The 24,120-nt window shown below is 48.0% G+C and overlaps 2 protein-coding genes across 2 annotated transcripts; both read left to right on the forward strand.

The window, feature by feature from the left end:
• Positions 1–19,328: 19,328 nt before the first annotated feature.
• LOC125533752 (UDP-glycosyltransferase 73C6-like) lies at positions 19,329–21,080 on the forward strand. Its single transcript, XM_048697113.1, has one exon. It carries the CDS (start codon positions 19,503–19,505, stop codon positions 20,967–20,969), a length of 1,467 nt encoding a protein of 488 aa, XP_048553070.1. The 5' UTR covers positions 19,329–19,502; the 3' UTR covers positions 20,970–21,080.
• A 1,047-nt stretch (positions 21,081–22,127) lies between these two features.
• LOC125537468 lies at positions 22,128–23,284 on the forward strand. The gene is made up of 3 exons (XM_048700787.1): positions 22,128–22,546; positions 22,641–23,058; positions 23,145–23,284. The coding sequence occupies exons 1-3, from the start codon at positions 22,128–22,130 to the stop codon at positions 23,163–23,165; spliced, it is 858 nt and encodes a 285-aa protein (XP_048556744.1). The 3' UTR covers positions 23,166–23,284.
• Positions 23,285–24,120: the final 836 nt, after the last annotated feature.

A 24,120-nucleotide genomic window follows, 5' to 3' on the forward strand; every position in this document is an offset into this window, starting at 1 on the left:
CCTTGCACATCCCACCACACTCAACTTGTTGTCTAGTTTAGGTGTAGGCATGGACATAGGGGGAGTATGGTTCTCTCAATGAACTTTCCCTCCCCCCATAATGCATAAACTAATCAAACTCTTTCACTTTAGCCATTTTTTGATGGTACTTGTGCTTCAAAGATGAGTGTTGGTCATGGGCCCAAGGTTAAAATCTTCGCGGCGCCATACCTCTGAACTCAAACATAGGTGGCCTCGGCCACCGCCCTCTCTTGGAGAGGTTTGTTTTTGTCGGTTTTGTGTGTGTGTGTTTGTTCTCGCTTTCGTTTCCGTTTCTTTTTCTTGAGCTAAGACTTTTGGCCAGTCCTCTTTGCGGTAGAGCGGTACTACCGCGGCGTGCATGGTACTACCGCTGACAAGCGTCAAGCGGTACTACCGCCCACCCCAATGGTACTACCGTTGTGGGCCGGGCAGTGGGGGTTATGTCAGGGCAGGGGGAGTTGTTTTCTCCCACATACCCATTCTCCCCCACTCACTCGTCTTCTTCGTCGCTCCAGCAACGCCTCGCTGTAGGAAGGCCTCGGTCGACCGCCATTTTTGTGCCGTCCCTCTCCATTTCCTTCGGTGGAGTCGATCCCCACCACGTCCTCTAGCCATGGATGCCGGTATTGCCCCCGATCCCGTTCTCTCTTTGCCTAGATCTTGCATCTAGTTTTTAGGGGCAATAGGCATTGTTTTTCTCGTCTTTTGGCTAAGTCGAGGCTTGAGTAGGATGGAGATGGCTTCTAGGCCCTTTGGATTGATGTTTGGTAGGCTTATTTTTGAATTTGGCATCTCCAGTAGTGTCGGATCTGTCCACGACAGTAAGGGAACCGTCATTCCCCGTCTTGAGCGGTAATACCGCCCTCCTTGAGCGGTACTACCGCGCAAGCGGTACTGCTGCGGTTGGGTCGCGGTACTACTGCTACATGCCCAGTTCCATCATTTCCTACCGCGTTTTGATCCTTGTTGTTTTGTTTGGTGGCTCATGCTCTTTCTTTCGTGTTGTTTCTTCTGCTCGTGTGTTTGGTTCCAGGTGATGATCATCCTAAGCAGCAGGTCCGTCGTGTCAACCCCGGTCGTGCAACGTCAAAGCACTACCGCACATCTGAGTCAGCAGGTGGTTCCTCTAGTGCTCCTCCGCCGCCAGCGGGGGCTACCTCAAGTGCTCCACCGCCGCCTCAGCTCACGAAGAGATCCACTACAAGAAATATGTCAACTTGTGACCTTCTGTTAGTGACCCTGAAAGAATTGGTCATAGATCTATGACCATTTCAGACCAATTGGTCAAAAGTTGTTCGGGGGGCTCCAAAACCTAAACTATAACGACCATTTTGGTCAGAAAGGTCGTAATTTCCTTACACGAAATGGTCATAAAGCAGATAGCACTGGTCTGCTGCCTTATATCTAGCTGATCATGACCAATATAGATGGTCATAACCTTGTAAATTGTGGTGGGTTGCTATGACTAGGCGCCACCTCATCAGTTTTGCCTATGTGTCATGTCCATGTGGCAGTTTTTGCCCTAGGTTGTGAAGCAACCTATATTTCTGTCATTCCCAAAAAAATCTCATAAATTCTTTGGGTCATATCTTCATCAAATATGTAAAAATCCTTCCTTGCCTAGTTCAAAACTAATTCAACAATATTCATTTTCCTATTCTGTTCACGACAGCACTTTATAAAGGAAGTGCTATTTATATATTCTTGATTGCCCTCGGAATTTTTGGGCACTCTTTCCTATCCAAATCATTACCGCATGACAAAATTCAGCTCCACTTGCCTAGCAAATCTTCCTCGGCAAATTTCCAAAGTTTTTGTCCACCTAGAAGCATTGTGAAGGAAGTACCTTTTTTATATATATCCAAATTACATGAAATTTATACAGTTTCTTCATATGCCCAAATTATCACCCTCCTCCAAATTGTAGCTCAGGCAAATTATCTATGTGAACCCAGGTTCAATTTATATTTTATGGCCAAATTGGCACGTTGCAAAGCAAGTGTTATCTAGACCCCTCCTATTAACCTCAGACTCTTTGGGCACTCTTCCATACCCAAATCATTGCCACATGATAATATTCAGATCCATTTTCCTAGTCAATCTTTCTCAGGAAATTTTCAAAGTTTCTACCTCGAGAGAAGCTTTGTGAAGTAAGTACTAGCTAGGCTTACCCAAATGATCTGAAAATCTACCAAGACATAACCATACCTATGTAACTTACCTACACCAAATTTGAGCTCATTTCATTCATCCAATTTCTCTCACTAGTTTTCCCAAGTTTCTGTCCATAGAAGAGCATTGTGAAGGAAGTACCACTTTGGCATGTCCAAATGGTATCAATTTTCTACGGTGCTTTCCAATGCCCAAATAACCATCCTCCACCAAATTTCAGCTCAGTCCATTCATTATTTTGAGCCCAGCTTCAACATTCATATTTCTGTCCAGTGTGGTACTTTGCAAAGCAAGTACCACCTAGGATCCTCCTTTTGATCTGAAAATTTGCGAAGACATTCTTCTTAGTCGATGATCATCCTCAGCAAAAACGCACGCCCATTGGCCATGTGCATTTCCCGTACCGCTAATCAAACACTTGGCTGCTAATTCATGTTTGAGCATCGATCGGTCTCCTCGTGAGAATCTTATGTTGTAATTTTCTTCCTAGAAACTACCTGGGGAGTGCCCAACCCACTAGACATGCCTAGGCTGCCCATAACACATGGCAACGCCACGGTCACGCGGTGACCACGCGTCGGGCATGCGAGTTTACGCGCTCTAGAGTTGGGGGCCTTGGCCACCGCCCAAACCTCGACGTATCGCCATCAAACCATGTATTTATGATTAAATAGGTACTTATGTAACTATAAATGATTTTTGGAAAAAATAAATAGTAAACTATGAGGCAGCTGCAGTTCAAATTTGACCCGCTTCCTACTGAATCGGCGGGAATTTGTCTTTTTCACCAGAGGTGGATCAAAACTTTTGACGCCCAAAAATTTTGTCAATTGTGCATTAAATATGGCCTAGTATTTTATAAAAATGATTTGGTCCAATTTTGCAGGATTATTTGGGAGGTCCTTCACAAAAAACCTCCTTTTGGGCACTCAAAAAATGGAAAATGGTTTTTTCGTCCAAAGAAAATGAAAACTTCCTTAGGAAACATTGTTTGCCATTCCAATATACACCCTTGTTCACAATATGGGATCATTTGACCAAATTATGCCATGAATGTGGCCATAAGATTGATCATTTGGCTTGAAAGCCATTGATCTCCACACGTGATAGCTCGTTTTTTAGAACACTTTTTTAAAATAATTACCGTATTGCAAGTTTGTTATTTTTCCTAGGAACTTGGTCACATATAATGACACAATGCGAAGGTTTCCCAATTTTTTTATTTTTTTTGAATTTTTTATGCCCGTTTCAAAATGTGGTCAAAACAGCGGGAATGACCGTTCTTAGCTAGTGGTTGAATCTTGGAGTTTTTTTGGTGTTTCTATGATTAAATAGATACTTATGTACCTAGAAATGATTTTTGGAAAAAATAAAGAGCAAACTACAAGGCAGCTACAGTTCAAATTTGACCCGCTTCCAGCTGAATCAACGGAAATTTGTCTTTTTCATGAGAGGTGGATCAAAACTTTTTACACCCAACCATTTGGTCAATTGTGCATTAAACATGGCCTAGTATTTTATAAAATTGATTTGGTCCATTTTTGCAACAATTATTTAGTAGTTCCTTCACAAAAAAACCTCCTTTTAGGCACTCGAAAAATGGAAAATGGTTTTTTCGTCCAAAGAAAATGAAAACTTCCTTAGGCAACATTGTTTGCCATTCCAATATGCACCCTTGTGCACAATATGAGATCATTTAAGCAAGCTATGCCATGAATCTGGCCATAAGATTGATCATTTGGCTTGAAAGCCATTGATCTCCACACGTGATAGCTCGTTTTTGAGAACACTTTTTTAAAATAATTGCCGTATTACAAGTTTGTTATTTTTCCTAGGAACTTGGCCACATATAATGACACAATGCGAAGGTTTCCCAATTTTTTTGATTTTTTTTGAATTTTTTATGCCCGTTTCAAAATGCGGTCAAAATGGCGGGAATGACCGTTCCTAGCTAGTGGTTGAATTTTGGAATTTTTTTGGTGTTTCTCTGAGAAAATAGATACTTATGTAACTAGAAATGATTTTTGGAAAAAATAAAGAGAAAACTACAAGGCAGCTACAGTTCAAATTTGACCCGCTTCCTACTGAATCGGCGGGAATTTGTCTTTTTCACCAGAGGTGGATCGAAACTTTTTACACCCAACCATTTGGTCAATTGTGCATTAAATATGGCCTAGTATTTTAGAAAAATGATTTGGTCCTATTTTGCAACAATTATTTGGGAGGTCCTTCACAAAAAAACCTCCTTTTGGGCACTCGAAAAATGGAAAATGATTTTTTCGTCCAAAGAAAATGAAAACTTCCTTAGGCAAAATTATTTGCCATTCCAATATGCACCCTTGTGCACAATATGAGATCATTTAAGCAAACTATGCCATCAATGTGGCCACAAGATTGATCATTTGGCTTGAAAGCCATTGATCTCCACACGTGATACCTCGTTTCTAAGAACACTTTTTTAAAATAATTGCCGTATTACAAGTTTATTAATTTTCCTGTGAACTTGGACACATATAATGACACAATGCGAAGGTTTTCCAATTTTTTGATTTTTTTTGAATTTTTTATGCCCGTTTCAAAATGCGGTCAAAACGGCGGGCTTGAGCGTTCCTAGCTAGTGGTTGAATCTTGGAATTTTTTTGGTGTTTCTCTGATTAAATAGATACTTATGTACCTAGAAATGATTTTTGGAAAAAAAATAAATAGCAAACTATGAGGCAACTACAGTTCAAATTTGACCCGCTTCCAGCTGAATCGGCGGGAATTTGTCTTTTTCACGAGAGGTGGATCAAAGCTTTTTACACCCAAACATTTGGTCAATTGTGCATTAAATATGGCCTAGTATTTTATAAAATTGATTTGGTCTAATTTTGCAACAAATATATGGTAGGTCCTTCCAAAAAAGCCTCGTTTCGGGCACTCGGAAAATGGAAAATGAATTTTCCATGCAAAAAAATGAAAACTTCCTTAGAAAACATTGTTTGCCATTCCAAGATGCACCCTTGTGCATCATATTAGATCATTTGAACAAACTATGAGGCAGTTGTAGTTAAAATTTAACCCGCTTCCTAGTGAATCGACGAAAATCCCACCTAGTATGAAAGTACCTCTAGTTATTCGAGGGAATCGTACTTAGACGATGTCATAAAAAGAGAAGGGAACTTACCGCCGGGCGTCGTGGTGCTGCGTTGGAGCTCCCCCGACGCTGTAATGGAGCTTCGCCGGACACCGTGGTGCTGCGTTGGAGCTCTTGGCGCGCCGTTGAGAGCCGCAATGGAGCTTCGTGGGGATGTCATCGGTGCTGCATTGAAGTTTTTTCATGCTCGATGCTGTCGTGACATATTGATGTGATCGAACGATCACCAATGCGTAGATCAAGCGCCTAGCTAGGCGGATGATTTCGAGACAAAATCATCTGACTGACTCGTATCAGCCACCTATTGTTAATCGATTGTGACCAATTTAGATGGTCATAACATCATCAAATCTTGTACTTCGTTCTAATTGGTCTATGAGCATGTCACGCGGATCAAGCATTAGAGACCGTTGGATACTCCCGGATCCAACGGCCCACACCCTCTCACCCTCTCACCCACCCACCGGGAGCTCCTCTCTCCCCCGCACACCACTCCTTGTCACGTCCTCTCTCTCCCCTGCGGGCAAACCCTAGCGCTCCCCGATCCAGACTCCTCCCCTCCCCCGCTGCCAACCACCTCCACCACCCACCCCTCTCCTCGCCGCCACCCACCTCCGCCACACCTCCCCTCCCCACCCCAGATCCTCTCCCCACTCCCAGATCCAACTTGCCAACGTAGAACGAGGAGATCGCGGCCAAGATCTTCGGGACGTGGTGGTCGTCGTCGTGGACCGCTCCTCCACTGACCCACGGTACCTCGAGGAGTTTGCGCGGCGGTTCGACCCCTCGGGCTGGTCCCGTTCAGGACGGAGGTGGTGAGCGTCCGCCGCAGCAGGGACAACGACGCGGGCTGGAGGGTGAGGCTCACCTGCACTGGCAGCGAGCTGGAGGAGGAGGTTTGATGCCGTGGTCGTCTGCAGTGGGCACTTCGCCGAGCCGTGCGTGGCCGCCATCACAGGTAATTACTCAGTCCGATCTATCCCCACTGATGGCTAGCACTAGCAGTAGGCAGTTGGCCAGTAGCTATTTCTGATCGATCCGATTCTTTTTGGCATCTTGCAAGGGAGTCTGGATGGGTTGTTAGCAGCAAGGATCCATAGTAGGCAGGGGAAACATTATGATTAGTAGTTGGCCTCATCGATCGGATCTGAGTAGCTGGGCTAGCGACGATTATACTACTATTGTGTTTGGGTGCCTAATTGACTGATTGCCCACCGTTGAAAATTTTGTTTATATATATAAAAATCTTGAAGGTGCCACAAACTGCCAATAATGATGTTGATTATTCTCCAGTGAATGTGAATGAGAATGTATCATTTGTCTAGAGATGGAGTCTGTGGACATAGAGTTCATTAGTTTTTGGTGTATTCGTCTAGAGTTCATTTAGCAAAGTTCAGAAACGCAAACAACATCAGTTCATTAGTTACACTAAGAATTTGCCTGCCTAAGTTGTATTTAGACCAAAATTTGCTAATAGACACCCCCCCTTCACAGATCTGCTATTTTTTGGCGTGCACATAATATGTATGTCTTAACAGTTTCCAGCAGTTGTGTTCTATTGTTTGATTAAATGAATCAAAACCTGAAGGAGATCTAGATTAACAGTAGAATCACATAGTTGTAATTACCCGAGAAATTTTAACAGAAGCTCACTGTTATGTCCTCCATCGGGCGATCTTGTTTGTTATCGCAGTAGAATTTGGTGTGCTTGAATAAAATGGCGCTCATTTGCATCATTGTATTTCTACAGAGTTTTAAGAAGAATTCTGGTACGAACGCACTGACCGTATACTTGTAAATGTGCAGCTGAGGAACATCCTGTGGGCTACTTCCAAGCATGATGTGTACGTGATGTAGAACTATTCTGTGATGCATTGGTCGTCCTTACTCCGCAAAGGAAAAGAAGTGCTCAACGTGGCAGGCCCAAATCAGTTGATCTACCACAGAGCGATGTGATAGTCCTCTATCGTTGGAATTTCGGTCAATCTTTGATCCACTGTGCGACCACACTGTGCAGGATATGCAGGGAGGTCGGCCCTTGTCCAGGGGAAGATCAGCACCATGATGGTGAAAGACAACCTCTTGGCGGCTAGTGGTTTCCATGGGGAGCTGATCTGCAATGTAAGGAGGCCGGAGTAGGCACGCAGTGCACACACAAAGCATTTTTTCTGCTTGAGAACATGTAGAAATGTAGATCTATAGCTTGACACTTAGGTATTTATTATTTTGTTAGTACCTTGGCAGTGAATTCTAGCAACGAGCAATGCATTTCGAGCAGCGATAGCCTGATTGGTAAACTAGTGCTTTGTGTGTGCTAGTACCTCACAATGTCATCCTTGTATATGCACAGATGAAATTATTCACCCCGCCATTGTCACTGTTTCCTAATCGAGTACAACAAACCTCCTATGGTTTTTTGTGCAAAATAAGTGTGGAACATTGTAGTGTTGTACAAACATGTACCTAGCATTTCTGATGTGTATTTCCTTTGATTCCCTAGGCTTAACCTGCAAGCTATAATAACTGTGAATCGGTCTGTGGGAAATTGGGCTGGTAAATATAGAACTGTAGAGATGTAGAACTAAAGCCTGGTACTTAGCCATTTAAGTTGTTGGTACTTGGTAGTACCTACACAGTGAAGTCTAGTTGATTCAGGAAACTTGACTTGAGATTTTCTTTCTTATGATTTACTGATGAAACCTTGATTCTTGAATCTTGATGTAGGTATCCCACCGTTGATCCATATCCAGATCAGCTGCGTTGCCGGTTCCGCCGTCTCCGACCGCACTCCCCCGTCTGCGCCATCGAGCCGGGCCTGCTCACCTCCTTCTTGATGGTCGCGCATCGGGAGAGCCCTCTGCCGGCAGCGACGCAGCCGTGTCTGGTGCCGTACAAGGGACGCCAGCGCAGGATGCTGTCGTCGTCCGTTCCTAACGCCGCTGAGTTGAGGTACTTGAGATTTCTCTCCCCACTACACTGTCTCACCCATTCCCCTCCACAAATTTCCTCACAATCAAATCGATGCTGCAGCTGCAGGTGTTCCTTGATGCTACATATATCAGTTTCTTTTGGTAAACTAGAAACTGACATCAAAATCAATTCCTATTTAGAGTGCGTTGCTTGGATCTACTAGCTGGTTTTGTTGCTTACTACTTGTTGACTTTGGTTAAGTACTAGTGGTATTGCTGCTGGCTAGATGGGAATTGCTGAATGATTGCCAAAGCCCTGTTAGTTCTTTGGTTGTAACAACTGAACTTGTGTTTTTCTTTTGGTAAACTGGCATATCAAAAGTAGTGATTCATTTCAGCAGTGATCTGTGCCATGTGATTGTGCTTTTGTAGCAATGTAATTTTGCAGAATCCACTTGATTTTGGTGCAGAATTCAATGTTGTCCAATCGTTTGGGCTTATTTCCTGCTGTGATTATCGTCAATAAGAGCAACCCAGTGGTTTTCTTGCCATGTCTGGTTCTTTATTTGGTAGTAGTTTACTTTGCTTATCCAGTAGTATGAGTCAATTGGCCAGCCTGGAGCAGCTTGGTGTTTTACATTATGGTGTTAACTGTGAAAATGCCAGGTGTGAGAAAATTAGACCAACTGTCCATTTCTTGCTTGAATGCATTCTTTAAACGAGATGATGTGCTAGAGTCATGCTACTATATTGCCTTGCTATAAACAAGATGGTGTTTACTGTATTGTCTTTCATGCACATTTGGTGTATTATCTTCTGACCTTCAAGAACTATCTTCACTGTCTCTCCTTGCTGCATTGTCTCACTCGTTCTCCTTCTATTTACTCTGGGCAGGCATGATGTACATCTGGTGGTCGTCAAGTCAAGGAACCTTCTCTTCTTGCTGCGACAGTCCTCCTCCCGCTGCTCTGCTCTACTCAACAGCTAGCGTGCATGGCTAAAACAAAGGTAAGACTCTGGCCGGTCGGTGTGTTGAGCCATGGTGGTCTGTTTGTGGGGGTCATCAACATTGGTATAGGTTAGCATGTGCCCTTCAATCAGTGCACGATGATGAAACGCTTCATTTGATGATGACGACTGGTTCCAGATCTGCACCTCTTGTTTGTTAATTTGGCTCATGTATGTTGTCGTGTCTGCGAAAGATGCAACCTGAGTGCTTTTCTTGTCCTTAAGTTTAATAAACGAGGAACAACATTTAGATCGTGCTCCATGGCGCGCATCAGCTGTTGTGTTTGTAATGTTTGAGTCTGCTCCATCATCGATCTGTAGGCCTACTTGACAGTCATAAAGTTGCATTATTTAGCCACTGGTAGGGTAGGATATGCCCAAATGTGGTCAGTATAGGAACCAGGGTCCCCTAATTGCTAGCAAAACTTGTGTAATGAGCTCTTGTTACCTTCTACTGATTTTTAGTCTTGTTTTTTAGTACTTCTGTATTGGTATTCAGAAATAAAATTCATATGTTTCTGTATATGTTCTTTTAGATAAGTATGTCAATACATAACTAGTAATGTAAATGGTGTGACACAGTTCTTAATAAAAATGAAAATAACTTGTGAATGTCAATCTCATGTATCAGGGTCCTGTTCTTGTAAACCTTATGTAAAGCTATAATTCTTGTGTGCAGGGCGACTAGTGATGCGGCACAACAAGCAGTAGCAGGCACGCGAAGCAGCAGGGGGAGGGGGTCTCTCGAACGTCGCTACTGTCACTGATTGATGATGGATGATCTCTCTCCCTCTCTTACAAGCGTCTACAAATGCTGGTAGAAATAGAAATGGCAGCTCTAGTCCCATGTTGTTGTAGTCCCATGTAGTTCCTTTTCTCAGACTGCCCTTTGTTGCTTCATTTCTATGTTAATTCAGTCTCTGTCGAATGTATCTACTATCTATTATCGTGGCTGTGTAATGAATCCTTTTGTGTTGAAAGAAATAAAATGGTTTGGATACATTTGTACATGCTGAGATGTCAAGCTTCTAAATGTATGTTGTGGAGGCCCAAAATAGATTGGATTGTAAAAGGGTCGAGGCCCAAAAAAGAAATGAATTATAGAAGGCAACGTCCTAGAAAATAAAATGGGCCAGGCCCATGTAGCTAGTGAAAATTAACAGAAATAAATATATATTGAAAAGGCCGAATTGTTGGGCTAGGCCCATGTAGAAAATCGAATTGGACCTGGCTGAATCTTGTGCCACGTCAGATTGCCACGCTGGATGCCTACGTGGCCTGGGGAGGTTGTTAGTGACCAAAACGCCACAGTAGACGTATTTTGGTCATAAACGTCTACGACCATTCCAGAAGAAAGGTCGCTATAGTCAGTTTATGACGGCCAGCTTTTGACCTTATGTTTTTTGTCACAAAAAGGTCACAAATGGAAATTTGTGACCATTCAGTGATCAATAGTGGTGGTCACAAGTTGACATATTTCTTTTAGTGATCGGCAAGCAAGCCAAAGGGAAAGACTGTGTCTGAGATGACTGCCAAGGAATTTTGGGCAAAGCGTCGCCGCAACCCCTATGAGGAAGACCAAGATCCCACTTTGGTCAACCGCCCGTTCTGGAACCGCTTTCAGTTCGCCATCTTCTTTGATGTGATCAAGTCTAAGAAGAATCACTTTGTTGATGTTCATTCCATCGACACCGATCCTATGGAAAAGGACCCTGAGTACTTTGGTGAAGCCCTTCAGATGTGCACTCAGTTGAACATTCTCAGAATCATGCAGTTCAACAAGGACTTTGATGTCGATTTGATATGTCAATTCTATGCCACTGTCCATCTTGGAACTGATGTAGAAAGGACTCTGACTTGGATGACGAATGGCAAATTGCTCACTGTCAAGTGGAATGCCTTCATGGAGTTACTTGGGGTGGAAGATCTCGGGCTTGAGAATCCAGTCGGCTTCCATCCTCACCGCAATGTCACCTCCACTCACAAGCAAGCCCTCTGGCCCTACTGTTCTAAGAAGGTTAACCCCAAGACAAAGAAGGTAACCTATGAGTTGTCTACCTATCTGGACATCCTTCACCGTGTCTTCCGAGAGACTCTTTTCCCTCGCATTGGGAATCTGGATATGGTCCACTCCTATCTCGTGGACATGCTTCTCTTCTGCCAGCATGAGAAGGAAGCAAACACTGGAGAGTCCCTGGACATTTCTCATGTTATGTGGTCTGAACTTCTTTCTGCCATTTCTGAGCGCAAGTGCCCGATCTATGGTCCTTTCATCATGCTGCTCATTGAGAAGGCCTAGGCACATCACCATCCCAGGACTGTGCTGGAAACTGGAGAGTTGATTTCTCATGATATCAAGTGTTTGAGGAAGAAGGACAACTGGGGCACCTAGGCCCCTCGATCTGGTGATCCACCTTCTGAGGCTGACATGGAGACCGAGGATGAGGCTGCGGCCGACAAGGATGAGGACTATGAGCCCCCCGGTGTGGAGCCCTCGTGGGCTAAGAGGATTAAGCGCAAGATGAAGAAACTTTTCTGCATGGAGTCTCATGGCCAGTACATGTCTCATGTCTCTGAGAAGAAGGCCCGTAGACGTCACAAGGAGCTCATGCGCTAGTTGGGTGCCACTATTAATAGCGGATCTGAGGAGAGGATCACTGATGAGAAGGAGTGGGTTCAGCAGCATTTCCAGTGGACCGATTCAGACACAGCAGTTTCCGACCAATGACGGCGGTGTAGACGATCCTGCTAGGATGTGATGTTCCTGATCCTCAGCTTGCTATCACTTGGAGCCGTAGCAACGCTCTTTTCCCTTTTGGTGTCTCGATGCCAAAGGGGGAGAGAGTTTAGGGATTTATGTTGTTGTTGTTGCCGTGTTGCGAGTGTGTCTTTGTGGTTTGTGGTGTCGTTGTGTTTTCTCGCTGTTTGCTTTGTTTGGTTTTGTGCCAGTGAGACCTAAGTTCCAGACATATGGTGTGAGACATATGCTACCTTATCTTTATCTTCATTATCTATGTCTATCTAGTACTTGGGTATATTATGAGTTGCATGCTTATCCTGTTATATACCCTGCTCTCATGTATCCGATGCTTAGATTGTTGGACTATAAAATATAGGGGGAGTGTTGATCCTAATGTGTGTGTGTCTTGCATTCCAAAGGCACTACTAACTAGGTGCACACATTCAGGGGGAGCCCGTCTATATTTTGTAGTTCTTAGTATCTTTACTTTCATGTTTTATCACTGTGCAAATCCCTGGTTGTCATCAATCCACCAAAAAGGGGGAGATTGTTAAGGCATATCTCCCTCAATGTAGTTTTGGTGATTGATGACAACATGTTTGCGGACTAATCGTGTGCGTTGAGCATTTCAAAGATTCATCCTTTGGCACGAGACGATTTCTTTCCCCTCGGAGTGTTATTCAAGATGGTGTAGCTCTTTCGTTCCTTGTTTGGTGGACTAGTTTCGTAGGAGTCACCGTACTATCAAGAAGGGGTCCGCTTCGGTAAGGCTTGGGTGGAATCAACATGTACACATCCTTTCCTCACCCTCTGAGCCGTTCCGCTTCAATGGAGTGCTCTTTCCCCTTTTAGTGTGCGGTTTTGGGTCCAAGCGGTAGTACCGCGGTACCCAACGATAGTACCGCTTGTGGATCCCAGCTGCAGTACCGCTGCGGTACCGGGCTCCTTCCGTGTCGACTCGAGGGGGTCGCCTCTCGTGTCGGGTTGTGCGGTACTTGCAGCGGTAGTAGAAGCGGTAGTACGACTCGAGAGCGGTAGTACCGCCCTACCACCGCGGCAGTACCGCACTGGGCTCGGCTCCTGTACCGCACGGTAGTACCGCATGGCGGAGTGGTAGTACCGCTAGGTCCAGCGGTAGTACCGTTGCCCCCTGCGATAGTGCCGCCCTCTGCGGGGCTGTTTTGAAGGTAACGGTTGGGTGGGATCCCCTTCTATAAAAGGGGGTCCTCTTCTTCTTCGTTGATTTACCTCTTCCCCCAAAAGCTCCATTAATGCTCCAAGCTCCATTTTCGCCCGATCTCTCTCCCTAGCCAATCAAACTTGTTGATTTGCTCAGGATTGGTTGAGAAGGCCCCGATCTACACTTCCACCAAGAGAAATTTGATTTCCCCACCAATCCCTAGCAGATCTTGTTACTCTTGGGTGTTTGAGCACCCTAGACGGTTGAGGTCACCACGGAGCCATAGTCCGTTGTGGTGAAGTTTCGTGGTGTTGTTGGGAGCCTTCGATTAAGTTGTGGAGATTGCCCCAACCTTATTTGTAAAGGTCCTGTCGCCGCCTCCAAGGGCACCAATAGTGAAATCACGGCATCTCGCATTGTGTGAGGGCGTGAGGAGAATACGGTGGCCCTAGTGACTTCTTGGGGAGCATTGTGCCTCCACACCGCTCCAACGGAGACGTACTGCCCCTCAAAAGGAAGGAACTTCGGTAACACATCCTCGTCTTCACCGGCTCCATTCTTGGTTATCTCACACCTTTACTTGTGCAAGCCTTTTAGTGTTACTTCCCGTGCTTGCTTGTGTGCTTGTTGTTGTTGCATCATATAGGTTGCTCACCTAGTTGCACATCTAGACAAGCTACTTTGATGCAAACTTTAATTTGGTAAAGAAAGGCTAAAAATTGTTAGTTGCCTATTCACCCCCCCTCTAGTCAACCATATCGATCTTTTCACCGCGGTCAACTTAATTTATGACGACCTCCCACCTCGGGCCCACGCGTCAGCGATGGCGGTCGGCCTTTTTTAATCCAAGTGTGCAAGGGGGGTCCTCATCCGCTCTAGAAGCCCCCCGTTCCCATTTCGCCACCCTCTGCTCCCCCGTCGGCGACAACCCTAGCCAACCCTCCCCCCCCACCCCGCTGTCTCCCCGCCAGGATGGGTTTCTTCTTTGGCAAAGGGAAGGGCAAGGACCCTGCCACCCCTCTCCCCCCTCCCGCTCTCGTCGGCGTCTTCCCGCCGGTCGAGGCAGCGCATGAGCGTCCCAGCGCGTGGAGAAATGCTCGAACACAACGCCGAGGAGGAGCGCCGCGAGGCAGAGGAGGACGCGTGCCTTGCCCAGCAGGCGGCGGCACAGCCCCGCCGAACGACATCGCTAGGCTCTGGAACACGGTGTTCCCCTGGGCTGTCCCGGCGCCGACACTAATCCACCTCACCGACCCCGACATCGACGAGGGCGACGCCTAGGGCAGCGCGCCCCTCGTAGTTTAGTTTTAATTAATGTTTTTAGTTAATGTAATGTGGATGCGAGGACTCTTGCTAGCCTTTGTGGCTGGTATTAATGTTTTTCTATTTTTGAAATATGCGCCGACTCAAACACGGAAGCGGACATGGGTGTCCGCCAGACCGACCCAAACGGACAAAAGGCGAACAAAATCGTGTTTCGTTTTAGGTTGATGCATTGGAGTTGCTCTAAATGTTCGTGAATTTAGAATTTATCGTTTATTGAACGCCTGCCACGAGACATAGCGGTGGACAAAATTTCTGTTTTAATCTTTTGTGCTAAAAAAATAAAAAAATTAACCTCATTAGCAAAGAAATTTCAAATCTGACCTTTTTCGGTCTCGCCAACATCCTTAACGTTTGGCTTGCTTTGAAGACGCCAGGCTTTGCGGCGTTTGGCCCTGGCCCACACTAACTTAGGTGGCGCTGAAGTGGCACGGTCAGACGTCATGTGTCTTGCGTTCGGGCAAATGCCATAGAGCGTGGCGTTTTGAGCCTATCCACTATGAGTAGACAAGAAAATCATGTGGAACCTGTTTGATTAGTGTAGTTGTTTAATCAATGAGGAGGCAGAAAGCCAAAGTATCACGTCAGCAGGCAATTTACGGTTTCTTAGAAAGACGTGCGGTTTGGATGGATTAATCTCTTGTTAAGTGGCCGTGTACCTAAACTTGTTTAGGACATATCCAATAGATCCGCAAATCTCCTGCTATCATCCGGACCGTGAAAGCAATTCAACGCCGATATGTATCGGTCTGCGGCATAGTCTGAACATGATTTCTTTCATAAACCAGAGATAAAAGTGAGGTAGGTTTGTAGAAGTCTGGACATATCTCAAACCCGTTATTGACCGCTCTTGCCCACCAGAAACCTCTCCCGCCTCCCGCGCGTTTTCGATCAACGCCGTTTCAGAGGGTCAGCGCCCGCATTCATGCCCAGTCAGAACGGATCCAACCGCTCACTGGCACCAGCATTGAAGCGGCGCGTCGACCGAGAGAGCGCCGCCCACGCCACATCCCATTCTAGGCAACTGTCGCGCGTTCAAAAGACACAATGGCTGCCTGTTCGTCTGTCCGCCGCCCATTGATGACACGCGGTTGCCGAGGCGTCTCCTCCAACGCCACCCGTCCGTCCCTCTGCCGTCCACCGGTGCTATATAAATCGATGCCCCGGTCATAGCCATAGTCATCCCTCTCCACACCACTCCCCGCCATGGACCCTTCCCATCCACCCTCCCCCCCCTTCTCCCCCGCGCAGCCAAAGCTCTCTGGGACGGGCTGATGTCGGAGTAGAAGAAGGCCATGGCCGCCATTACTACCGACTGGCAGGTCGGCAGGCAGCTGGAGGACGCCTCCTCCGGCGAGCCAGCGCCACCCTCCTCTTCCTCGGCAGCACCCTCCTCATCCACTCCATCCTCACCGGTGCATTGCATCATGACCATCGGTAAGGCCCGTGCGCACTATATGGACATGATGTAGGAGGAGCGGGAGGACCAGTTTCGAAAGGCGCAGGCCGATGCCAACTACAACCACAACCTTCTCTAGAAGCATCTGCAGGCGGAGGAGTAGGTCACCGCCGGCAGGGCCGCCAGGCCGAACAAAGACCTGGCGGAGCAGGAAGCGCTGCTCGAATCCTACCGCTCCGCCCGCGAGAGACACCTCGCCCGCTGGCGGTACCGGCAGCGAGTGGCGGAAGTGGCGGCCGCCGCCAAGGAGTGCGGCGACGAGGCGGGCGAGGCGTTGTTCGGTGACACCAACAACGAGGAGGCCGCGCTCCGGCGCCACGACCACGAACAAGCCAACACATCCGCGGGCGCCGCCCGTGTAACCATATAATATGTTTGGATGGTTTCATAAGTTCTACAATACTACTTTTTTTTTGCTAAATAAAAGCCTACTACTAATTCTTTATAGTTTCCTGATAAAATTAATTAACCTACTACAATTATTGATGGAAGCAAGTCCATTATTAATTCATGCATGTAGCATAGTTTGTATGTGAAGCGTAGCTCCGAAACGCCAATATATGTGCTTTTCTTATTTATTACTCATAATGGATGGGCTCAAAACGCCAGGCTTCTTGGCGTTTGCCCAAATGCCAAGATGCATGGCGTCTAGCCGTGCCACTTCAGCGCCAACTAGGATAGTGTGGGTCAGGACCAAATGCCACAAATCTGGCGTCTCTAATGCAAGTCAAACGTCAAAGATGTTGACGTGATAAAAAAGGTCAGATCTGAAATTTCTTTGCAAACAAGGTCAATTTCTGATTTTGTTAGCACAAAAGGTTAGAACAAAGATTTTGTCCTATAGCGGTGCCCCTTTATTATTGATGCAAACCTTGTTGCGTCACCCGTTACGTGGTCTGCTTGAACCGGTGTGGCCCGACAGCCGTGTCCAAATAAGAGACGACGGAGTCAAGGGATCACACGGCCTGAAGTACAACTTTGGAATTGTACTACTTGAGCTAAGAACGGATCTGGGTTCTGACTATTCTCGTGGTCACAGCGTCGACCGCCCGGACATACAAAATTCTGCTACTCGTTGTGTGTCCACGATGTCCTCATACAAAATTACAAACCATGCACGGTCAAACAACTCGTTGACAATTTGGCCTTCCATGAGTTTTCCTGTCGGTTCCTTCTAAAGAACTACTACTCCGCAGTTTAAAACAAATCTATGCAAGAAAGGAGGACCAGGGTTTCTACCTCCCGTCAGCGGCGCTGCTAATTATCACATCTTCTGTGACAGGAGGGCTTCGTTTGTAGAGGTGTTTTTCATGTTTTGTTAGGGTGTGCGTCCTGCTTAGAAAGACAAGGTGATGTCAGCTTCTTAAAGATGGAATAAATTTCTTTCCGCCTAGCCCCGTCTTGATGGTGCGTCTAACATTATCGGAGGGCATGTGGAGGTGTGTCTCCGGCGGATCTTGCAGGATTCGGTCGGTAGTTGTCTTTGGTGGATCCGCTTGGATCCGGTCTTTGTTCCTCTTTGTTCATGTGTCTACAGGTTGTATCCTTGCGATCTAAACTTCTCTTTATCGGCGGAGGTTGATGTTTTGGTGCTTGGTCCTATGAGGTCTTAACACGATGACTTCCTGACTGTCTACTACAATAAATTCTGCCCTGCTCCAATAAGAGAGGGGTGATGACGGAGGACGCGTCTTCGGCTCGCTTCAGTGCTTATAATCGTCGTTAGATGGTCTACGAATGTATTGTTATTATTTCTGATGTTCGTTGTACTATCATGACTAAAAAGAAATAGATCGAAAGCCTCTCCTCCCAAAAAAATATGCAGTCTGCTAGCGAGAAAATGGTACTCAAAAACAATTTTATATTGTGCAGCGGAGGGAGTAGCTTCTTAACAAAAAAGCAACATCCGAGCATCTCTAACACTAATAACTCACAAATTTTCTCAGGCATTCGTCTACGAACAGAAAGGACCAATCCACGCGCACAAATACAGAAGGCCGCCGTTCAACATTGCCCGCATATATTTCAAGCCGGATTTCAATTAACCGGACAAAATGGATGCAAAACGGCATATTTCATCAAAATTCAAATAGAAAATAACACAAATCATCTGTATATAGCAATCAAATAAATCTAGTACAAATAATAATTCAAATTCAACAAGACTAACCGGATGTTCAACAAGTTTTTCATGAACGGATCATGTCGCCCCATACACACACTGTCTCTTCAACTTCATCCAACAGTGTATGTGCATAAATGGTCGTCTCTCTGTCGTGTCATACAACACGGCAGCGCGTGCGGGGCTACATAATGTGTAGACCAACATTAAATGAATGATTTAATCAATAAGTTGAGCAAGCAGAATCAAAACTTACGATCTCCTCCTCCGCAGAGCGCAATGGTCACCTTTCCTCCAGCGGACCAACCGCGTCACAAAACTTGGTGATGGAGGTCTGGATGGCATATCACCGATACAATAACAATCTCACATTTGCATTGTTGGATGATGTGCATGGCGTAGGGTACAATGTGCTTTCGAACGTGAAATGAATTATGCACGTGCTGCCAGAAGATCCCGTCTACTCCTACCTACGAAATCCACGAATACAGTCAACCATGCATCGCACAACAACTCATTTTTCATGGTCGAGTACCCTGCCTTCCTTCATACTCTAAAAAATGACATGATGTTCGAACATAAGCTCAATGGCATTTGATCGAACACCTATCCGGTGTGGTGTCCTCCATGGACAACGTCGATCAGGATGGATAGGTGACTTGGGGGGGGGGGGAGGGGGGAGTGTACCTGCCTACGTACAGGTCCTGGATGGACGACGCCGTCGTAAAAGGAGAGCGGAGGTTCAGCAATGCATGTGTGCGAGCTGGAGAGGTACAACAAGGACGTCGGAGGAGGAGGGTGTAGATGCAAAGTAAAAAAGAGAAGGGATGAAATGAAAGAAAATATGACCGGATGGGAATTTAATGGGCCCGAGGTGTCGAAGTCTTACGTGCCTGATTTCCGGACTTACATAAAGCCCCCGACTTTGCTTCCATTGACAAGAAAAAGTGTGGTTGGATCATTTGACGGACTGATACAAATCTGCCTTGGATGACATACCACATGTATGCAGATGGTTTATGAGTCCGCGTTGATGTGCTAGGGAAGACATCAAAATACAACTACCGGAGAAACAGTTGTTTAAGAGCATGTAGTCGAGCTACGGAAGAAGGGAAGGCAGTCCTGCTGCACTGCGTGGAATGTTCGTTCGTCTTTGCCCTTTGAAGCCCCGACCACCGCCCAGGACAACTAATTTCCTAGTTTATCAAATATCAATCATGGAGCAATAAGACCGCTACTTGCGTCTGCATACGCATGTGCACCCAATGTGTCGACACACATCGCGCGGGTCACGGAACCTGCATATAAAACAAGATCCTACCCAGCAGCTCGTCGCACACAAACTAAGAGCCATAGTTCCCATCTCATAATTTTCAGTCATACCAAACTTTGTCGAATTTGTGGACACCATAGTGCAGCACAGTAACAGGCAATGGAGACCGCCAGAAAGCCTCACTTTGTGCTCGTCCCATGGATAGGAAGCATCAGCCACATCGTCCCCATGACGGACATCGGCTGCCTTCTCGCCTCCCATGGAGCGTCGGTCGCCATCATCACGACGCCCGCCAACGCGTCGCTTGTCCAGAGCCGCGTCGACCGTGTCACCCTGGGCGGCACGGCGCTCGCGGTCACCGCGATCCCCTTCCCGGCCGCCGAAGCCGGCCTGCCGGAGGGGTGCGAGAGGTTGGACCTGATCACGTCCCCCGCCATGGTGCCTAGCTTCTTCGAAGCCAACAAGAAGTTCGGCGAGGCGGTGGCGCAGTACTGCCTTCGGGATGCGCAACGCCGGCCGAGCTGCATCGTCGCCGGGATGTGCCACACGTGGACGCTGCCCATGGCGCGAGACCTCGGCGTGCCCTGCTACATCTTCCACGGCTTCGGCGCGTTCGCCTTGCTCTGCATCGAGCACCTCTACAGGCAAGGCCGGCAAGAGGGGATTGCGTCTCCGGACGAGCTCGTCGACATCTCAGTCCTGCAGGCGTTCGAGTGCAAGATCCTCGTTAGGCAGCTGCCGCCGCATTTCTTGCCATCCACGTCCATGGGGAGCGGGGTGATGCAGGAGGTCCGGGAGTTCGACATGGCCGTGGACGGCGTCGTGGTGAACAGCTTCGACGAGCTGGAGCACGGCTCCACGGCGCTTCTCGCGGCCGCCGCAGGCAGGAAAGTTCTCGCCGTGGGGCCGGTCTCTCTGTGCTGCGCACCTAGTCTCGACCCGCAGAGCGATGACGCGAGGCGGTGCATGTCGTGGCTGGACGGCAAGAAGGCCAAGTCCGTGGTGTACGTGAGCTTCGGCAGCGCCGGGTGCATGCCGCCCGCGCAGCTCATGCAGCTCGGCATGGCCCTGGTCTCGTGCCGCTGGCCTGTCATGTGGGTTATCAGAGGCGCTGACTCGTTGCCCGACGACGTGAAGGTGTGGCTACGTGAGAACACCGACGGCGACGGCGACGCGGACAGCAAGTGCCTCGTGGTGCGCGGGTGGGCGCCGCAGGTGGCCATCCTGGCGCACCCGGCGGTGGGCGGATTCATGACGCACTGTGGGTGGGGCTCGACCCTGGAGAGCGTCGCCGCCGGCGTGCCCATGGTCACCTGGCCTCTGTTCGCCGAGCAGTTCGTGAACGAGAAGCTGATCGTGGACGTGCTTGGCATCGGGGTGTCCGTCGGCGTGACAAAGCCAACGGCCAACGTCCTGACCGCTGGCAAACATGGCAGCGGAGAGGCGGAGGCGGAGGTTGGGGCGGAGCAAGTCAACAGCGCTGTGGAGAAGCTGATGGATGGAGGGGATGAAGGGGAGGACATGAGGAGGAAGGCTCTGGCATGTAAAGCGAAAGCAAACGCTTCTCTGAAGGAAGGTGGGTCGTCGTACAACAATTTAGAGGAATTGATTCAGTCTTGTGTCTGAAAATTCGACTGGGCAGTCTTAGCTAATGGGATGAGAATATAATTTCTTTGTGTCGATTGTTCCTGCAGTATAAGCCAAAATGCCAATAAAGGACTGAAGTTTCTAACCCTACTTTCACCTCTTGACTTTCTACCAAACCCACAGCAGTTGGTATTCAGTGTTTAACGGAAATCCCTCCTTCGCCCAGAGCGAACATACCTGAACAAGTGTCTGAAGTCCAACCCACTCTCACACTAAACGTAGGGGCGCAGGCAACTCGAAGCAAATCACCCGTGAAAATATAATAGCAAGTGATGAAAATACTCGATATCGAAATTTGTATGTGGCCCAGTCATTTTACGAGAAGTGCCACATTTATATTAATAACATCAGTAGATTACAGCAAATGTAGCATCTCTCTCAAGAAATCTAAAGAGATAGCACACCAAGAGAAAGTACATGAAACACTCCCAACAAAGGAATTATGCAGAAAAATCCTTCTTCATTCCTGCAACCACCAACACATTGACCAAAAACTTCGACCACCGCTGTCCCCGAAGTGTCCGCCGGAAAGGAGAAGAAATGGTCTCCACTAAGCAAAAATCCAAAAGAAAACCATGCTGAAATTTGAGATGTGCTATAGGCCTATATAGCAATTTCTGAAAAATCTCTAAGGACCCATGTGGATTATATGATACTAAGTGTAGTGGGAAGTTTAGTCCCACCTCACTAGTGGAAGGAGAGTTGGAGTGGTTTATAAGGGTTTCTCTTCTACATGCTATTGGAACTTGAGAAGAGAAGAGGCCCTCGCGCACTCCTCCTCCGCCGCCCGCCGCGACGCGACGCGCCGCGCCGCGCCGCGGGTTGCGGGATTGAGCCGAGCTCACACCTACGCGCTTATTTTTGCCAGTCACTAAGAGCATCTCCAACAGGCGAGCTAAACAGGCGCCGCGCCGCAAAATCCCCCGTTTTAGCGCGCGCGCAACCCGGCGGATGGCTCCAGCGGGCGCGCAATAACCGCGCGCGCGGTATAAGCAGTTGGGCGCGCGCTAGGAAGCGGTACGTCGTGCGGTGTATTTGCGGCGCCCGCTTCCGCGCGCGGCACCCACGACGCTCGCGCTGCGCTCTTCTTATCCCCCTCCAAAGCCTCGCGCGCGCCGGCGCCGGCGACCCGCACCCATGGACGCACGCGCCGGCACCCCGCTCACCCCGTCCTATAGCCGCGACCCCCCCGCCGCCGCCACAAACCCTAGCCCGGGTGGCGTTGGCCTCGCCTCCGCCGGAGCTTCTCCGACGAGCGGCCTCGCGCGCGGCCTCTTCATGCCGCCGCGGATGACCTCGGCGGCGGGTGGCGTCGCGCCGGCGCCGGCCCGAGCCGCCGCCCCCTCCTCCTCAAAGCTCCCCAATGCGGCGCGGTCAAAGAAGGGCAAGACATCGGCGAAGAAAAACAAGGCGGCGGACGGCTCCGGCACCTCCAAGGCGAAGAGGAAGAAGCTTGCGGGGCGTGCGACGGGCGCGGCGGCTGCCGAAGCGCCGGCAAGCTCACTCATTGAGCCGGCGGCCGGCGCGCACAACATGTTCGACGAAATGCCTCCAAGGTAAAAAAATTCTAACTTTTCATTTTTTTGTTATTTTTTGAATGCATTCGTCACATATAGATAGCTTATTTGCATTGTGCAAAAAAATTTGTAGTCTCAATGATGATGCATACATGTCAACGATGGGTGTTGGCTCCAACAATTCGCATTGGTCTCAAACCAATGACATGCATTTTCAAGACCATGAGTTCGAGGTGGACGAGGAGGGTAAGGGCATTGTCGACGCACTGAAAGGAAGAGCGGGCAATTACACCAACACCGATGACATCTTACTATGCAATACTTGGTTGCAAGTGTCGAGGGATACATCCGTTGGAGGTGATCAAAGTAGAGATGCTTATTGGAACCGGATGAAGGAACACTTTGATGCTCGCAACGTGAGTGGAATTGACCGCTCCAACCGATCACTTAGGTCCCGGTGGTCGACAATCAACTCGGATTGTCAAAGGTGGGCGGCTTGTCAAAAGGCGGTTGACAAGTTGAACCCAAGTGGCACAAATGAGGACGATAGAGTAAGTGCCATTTCATCTTACATGTTGGTGCTAAACTTGCTTCGTTTTGCTTGTTGTTGGTGCTAACTTGCTTTGTTTTCATGTAGTACAACATTGCGCAAAACTAGTTCAAAGAAGAGGAGAGGAAAACCAAGAAGGGGAAGATCAAGAAAGGAAGGGTCTTTACTTTGCCTCATTGCTATGATGTGTTGAAGGATGATGAGAAATGGAAGAAGCGTGAAGATTTGGATGATTTGCATTTGAGCGACAAACGGAAGCGAACAATTAAGTTGGATGATGATGATGAGGAGGATGATGCATCAAGTGATGATGGCAAGAGAAGCCCCACACCCAACTCGGTTTCATACTCGAAGCCAAAGCGGCCGGATGGGTGCAAGAAAGACAAAACCGAAAAGAAGAAGAGGAAAGGAGATGATGAGCTCAAAAATGCTATGGAAGCTATTGTGAAGGCAAGAAAAGAAGCCAACGAGGTGAGGAAAATGGCAAGGACCCAAGATGCCGCAGCCGAGGAGAGAAGGTTGGCGGCCGAGGAAAGGAGGGTGGCGGCCGAGGAGAGGAAGGTGGCTTTGGAGGAGAGGAAGGTGAGCAATGAGGAGCGAACTAGATTGTTGGAATGGGAGAAGCACTTGTTCTTCTTGGACACAACTAATCTCAATGCGGCGCAAAAGGAGTATGTCAATCTTGCCCAACAAGAAGTCTTGATCCAAAAAAGAGCCATGGTTCGTGCAATGGGTGGCGGTGCCCTCGGCGCAATGGGTGTCGGTGGCATCGGCGCCATGGGTGTCGGTGGCATCGGCGCCATGGGTGGCGGTGGCATGGGTGGCTTGGGTGGTGGTGGCTTCGGCGCCATGGGTGGCATGGGTGGCTTGGGTGGCTTTGGAGCACCCCCGACGCTATGGCCACGATGGGAGGCATGAGTTTTGATTCTCTCATGGGAGGCATGGGTGCACCTCCGGCCGCCATGGGCGGAATGTCTTTCGATGAGCCTCCTCGCACACATTCCCATGAAGATGCCGTTGAAGATCTTGCCAACACCGCCGGAGCTTCACGTGATGCGGTGCG

This window comes from Triticum urartu, chromosome 2 (genome assembly GCF_003073215.2).
Source record: "Triticum urartu cultivar G1812 chromosome 2, Tu2.1, whole genome shotgun sequence".
Taxonomy (NCBI): Eukaryota; Viridiplantae; Streptophyta; class Magnoliopsida; order Poales; family Poaceae; genus Triticum; species Triticum urartu.

Coding starts and splice junctions, on each gene's coding strand:
- LOC125533752 (XM_048697113.1), top strand. CDS start 19,503: ATGGAGACCGCCAGAAAGCCTCACTTTGTGCTCGTCCCATGGATAGGA.
- LOC125537468 (XM_048700787.1), top strand. CDS start 22,128: ATGGACGCACGCGCCGGCACCCCGCTCACCCCGTCCTATAGCCGCGAC. Junction 22,547..22,640: donor TTCGACGAAATGCCTCCAAG/GTAAAAAAATTC, acceptor AAAAATTTGTAG/TCTCAATGATGATGCATACA. Junction 23,059..23,144: donor GCACAAATGAGGACGATAGA/GTAAGTGCCATT, acceptor GTTTTCATGTAG/TACAACATTGCGCAAAACTA.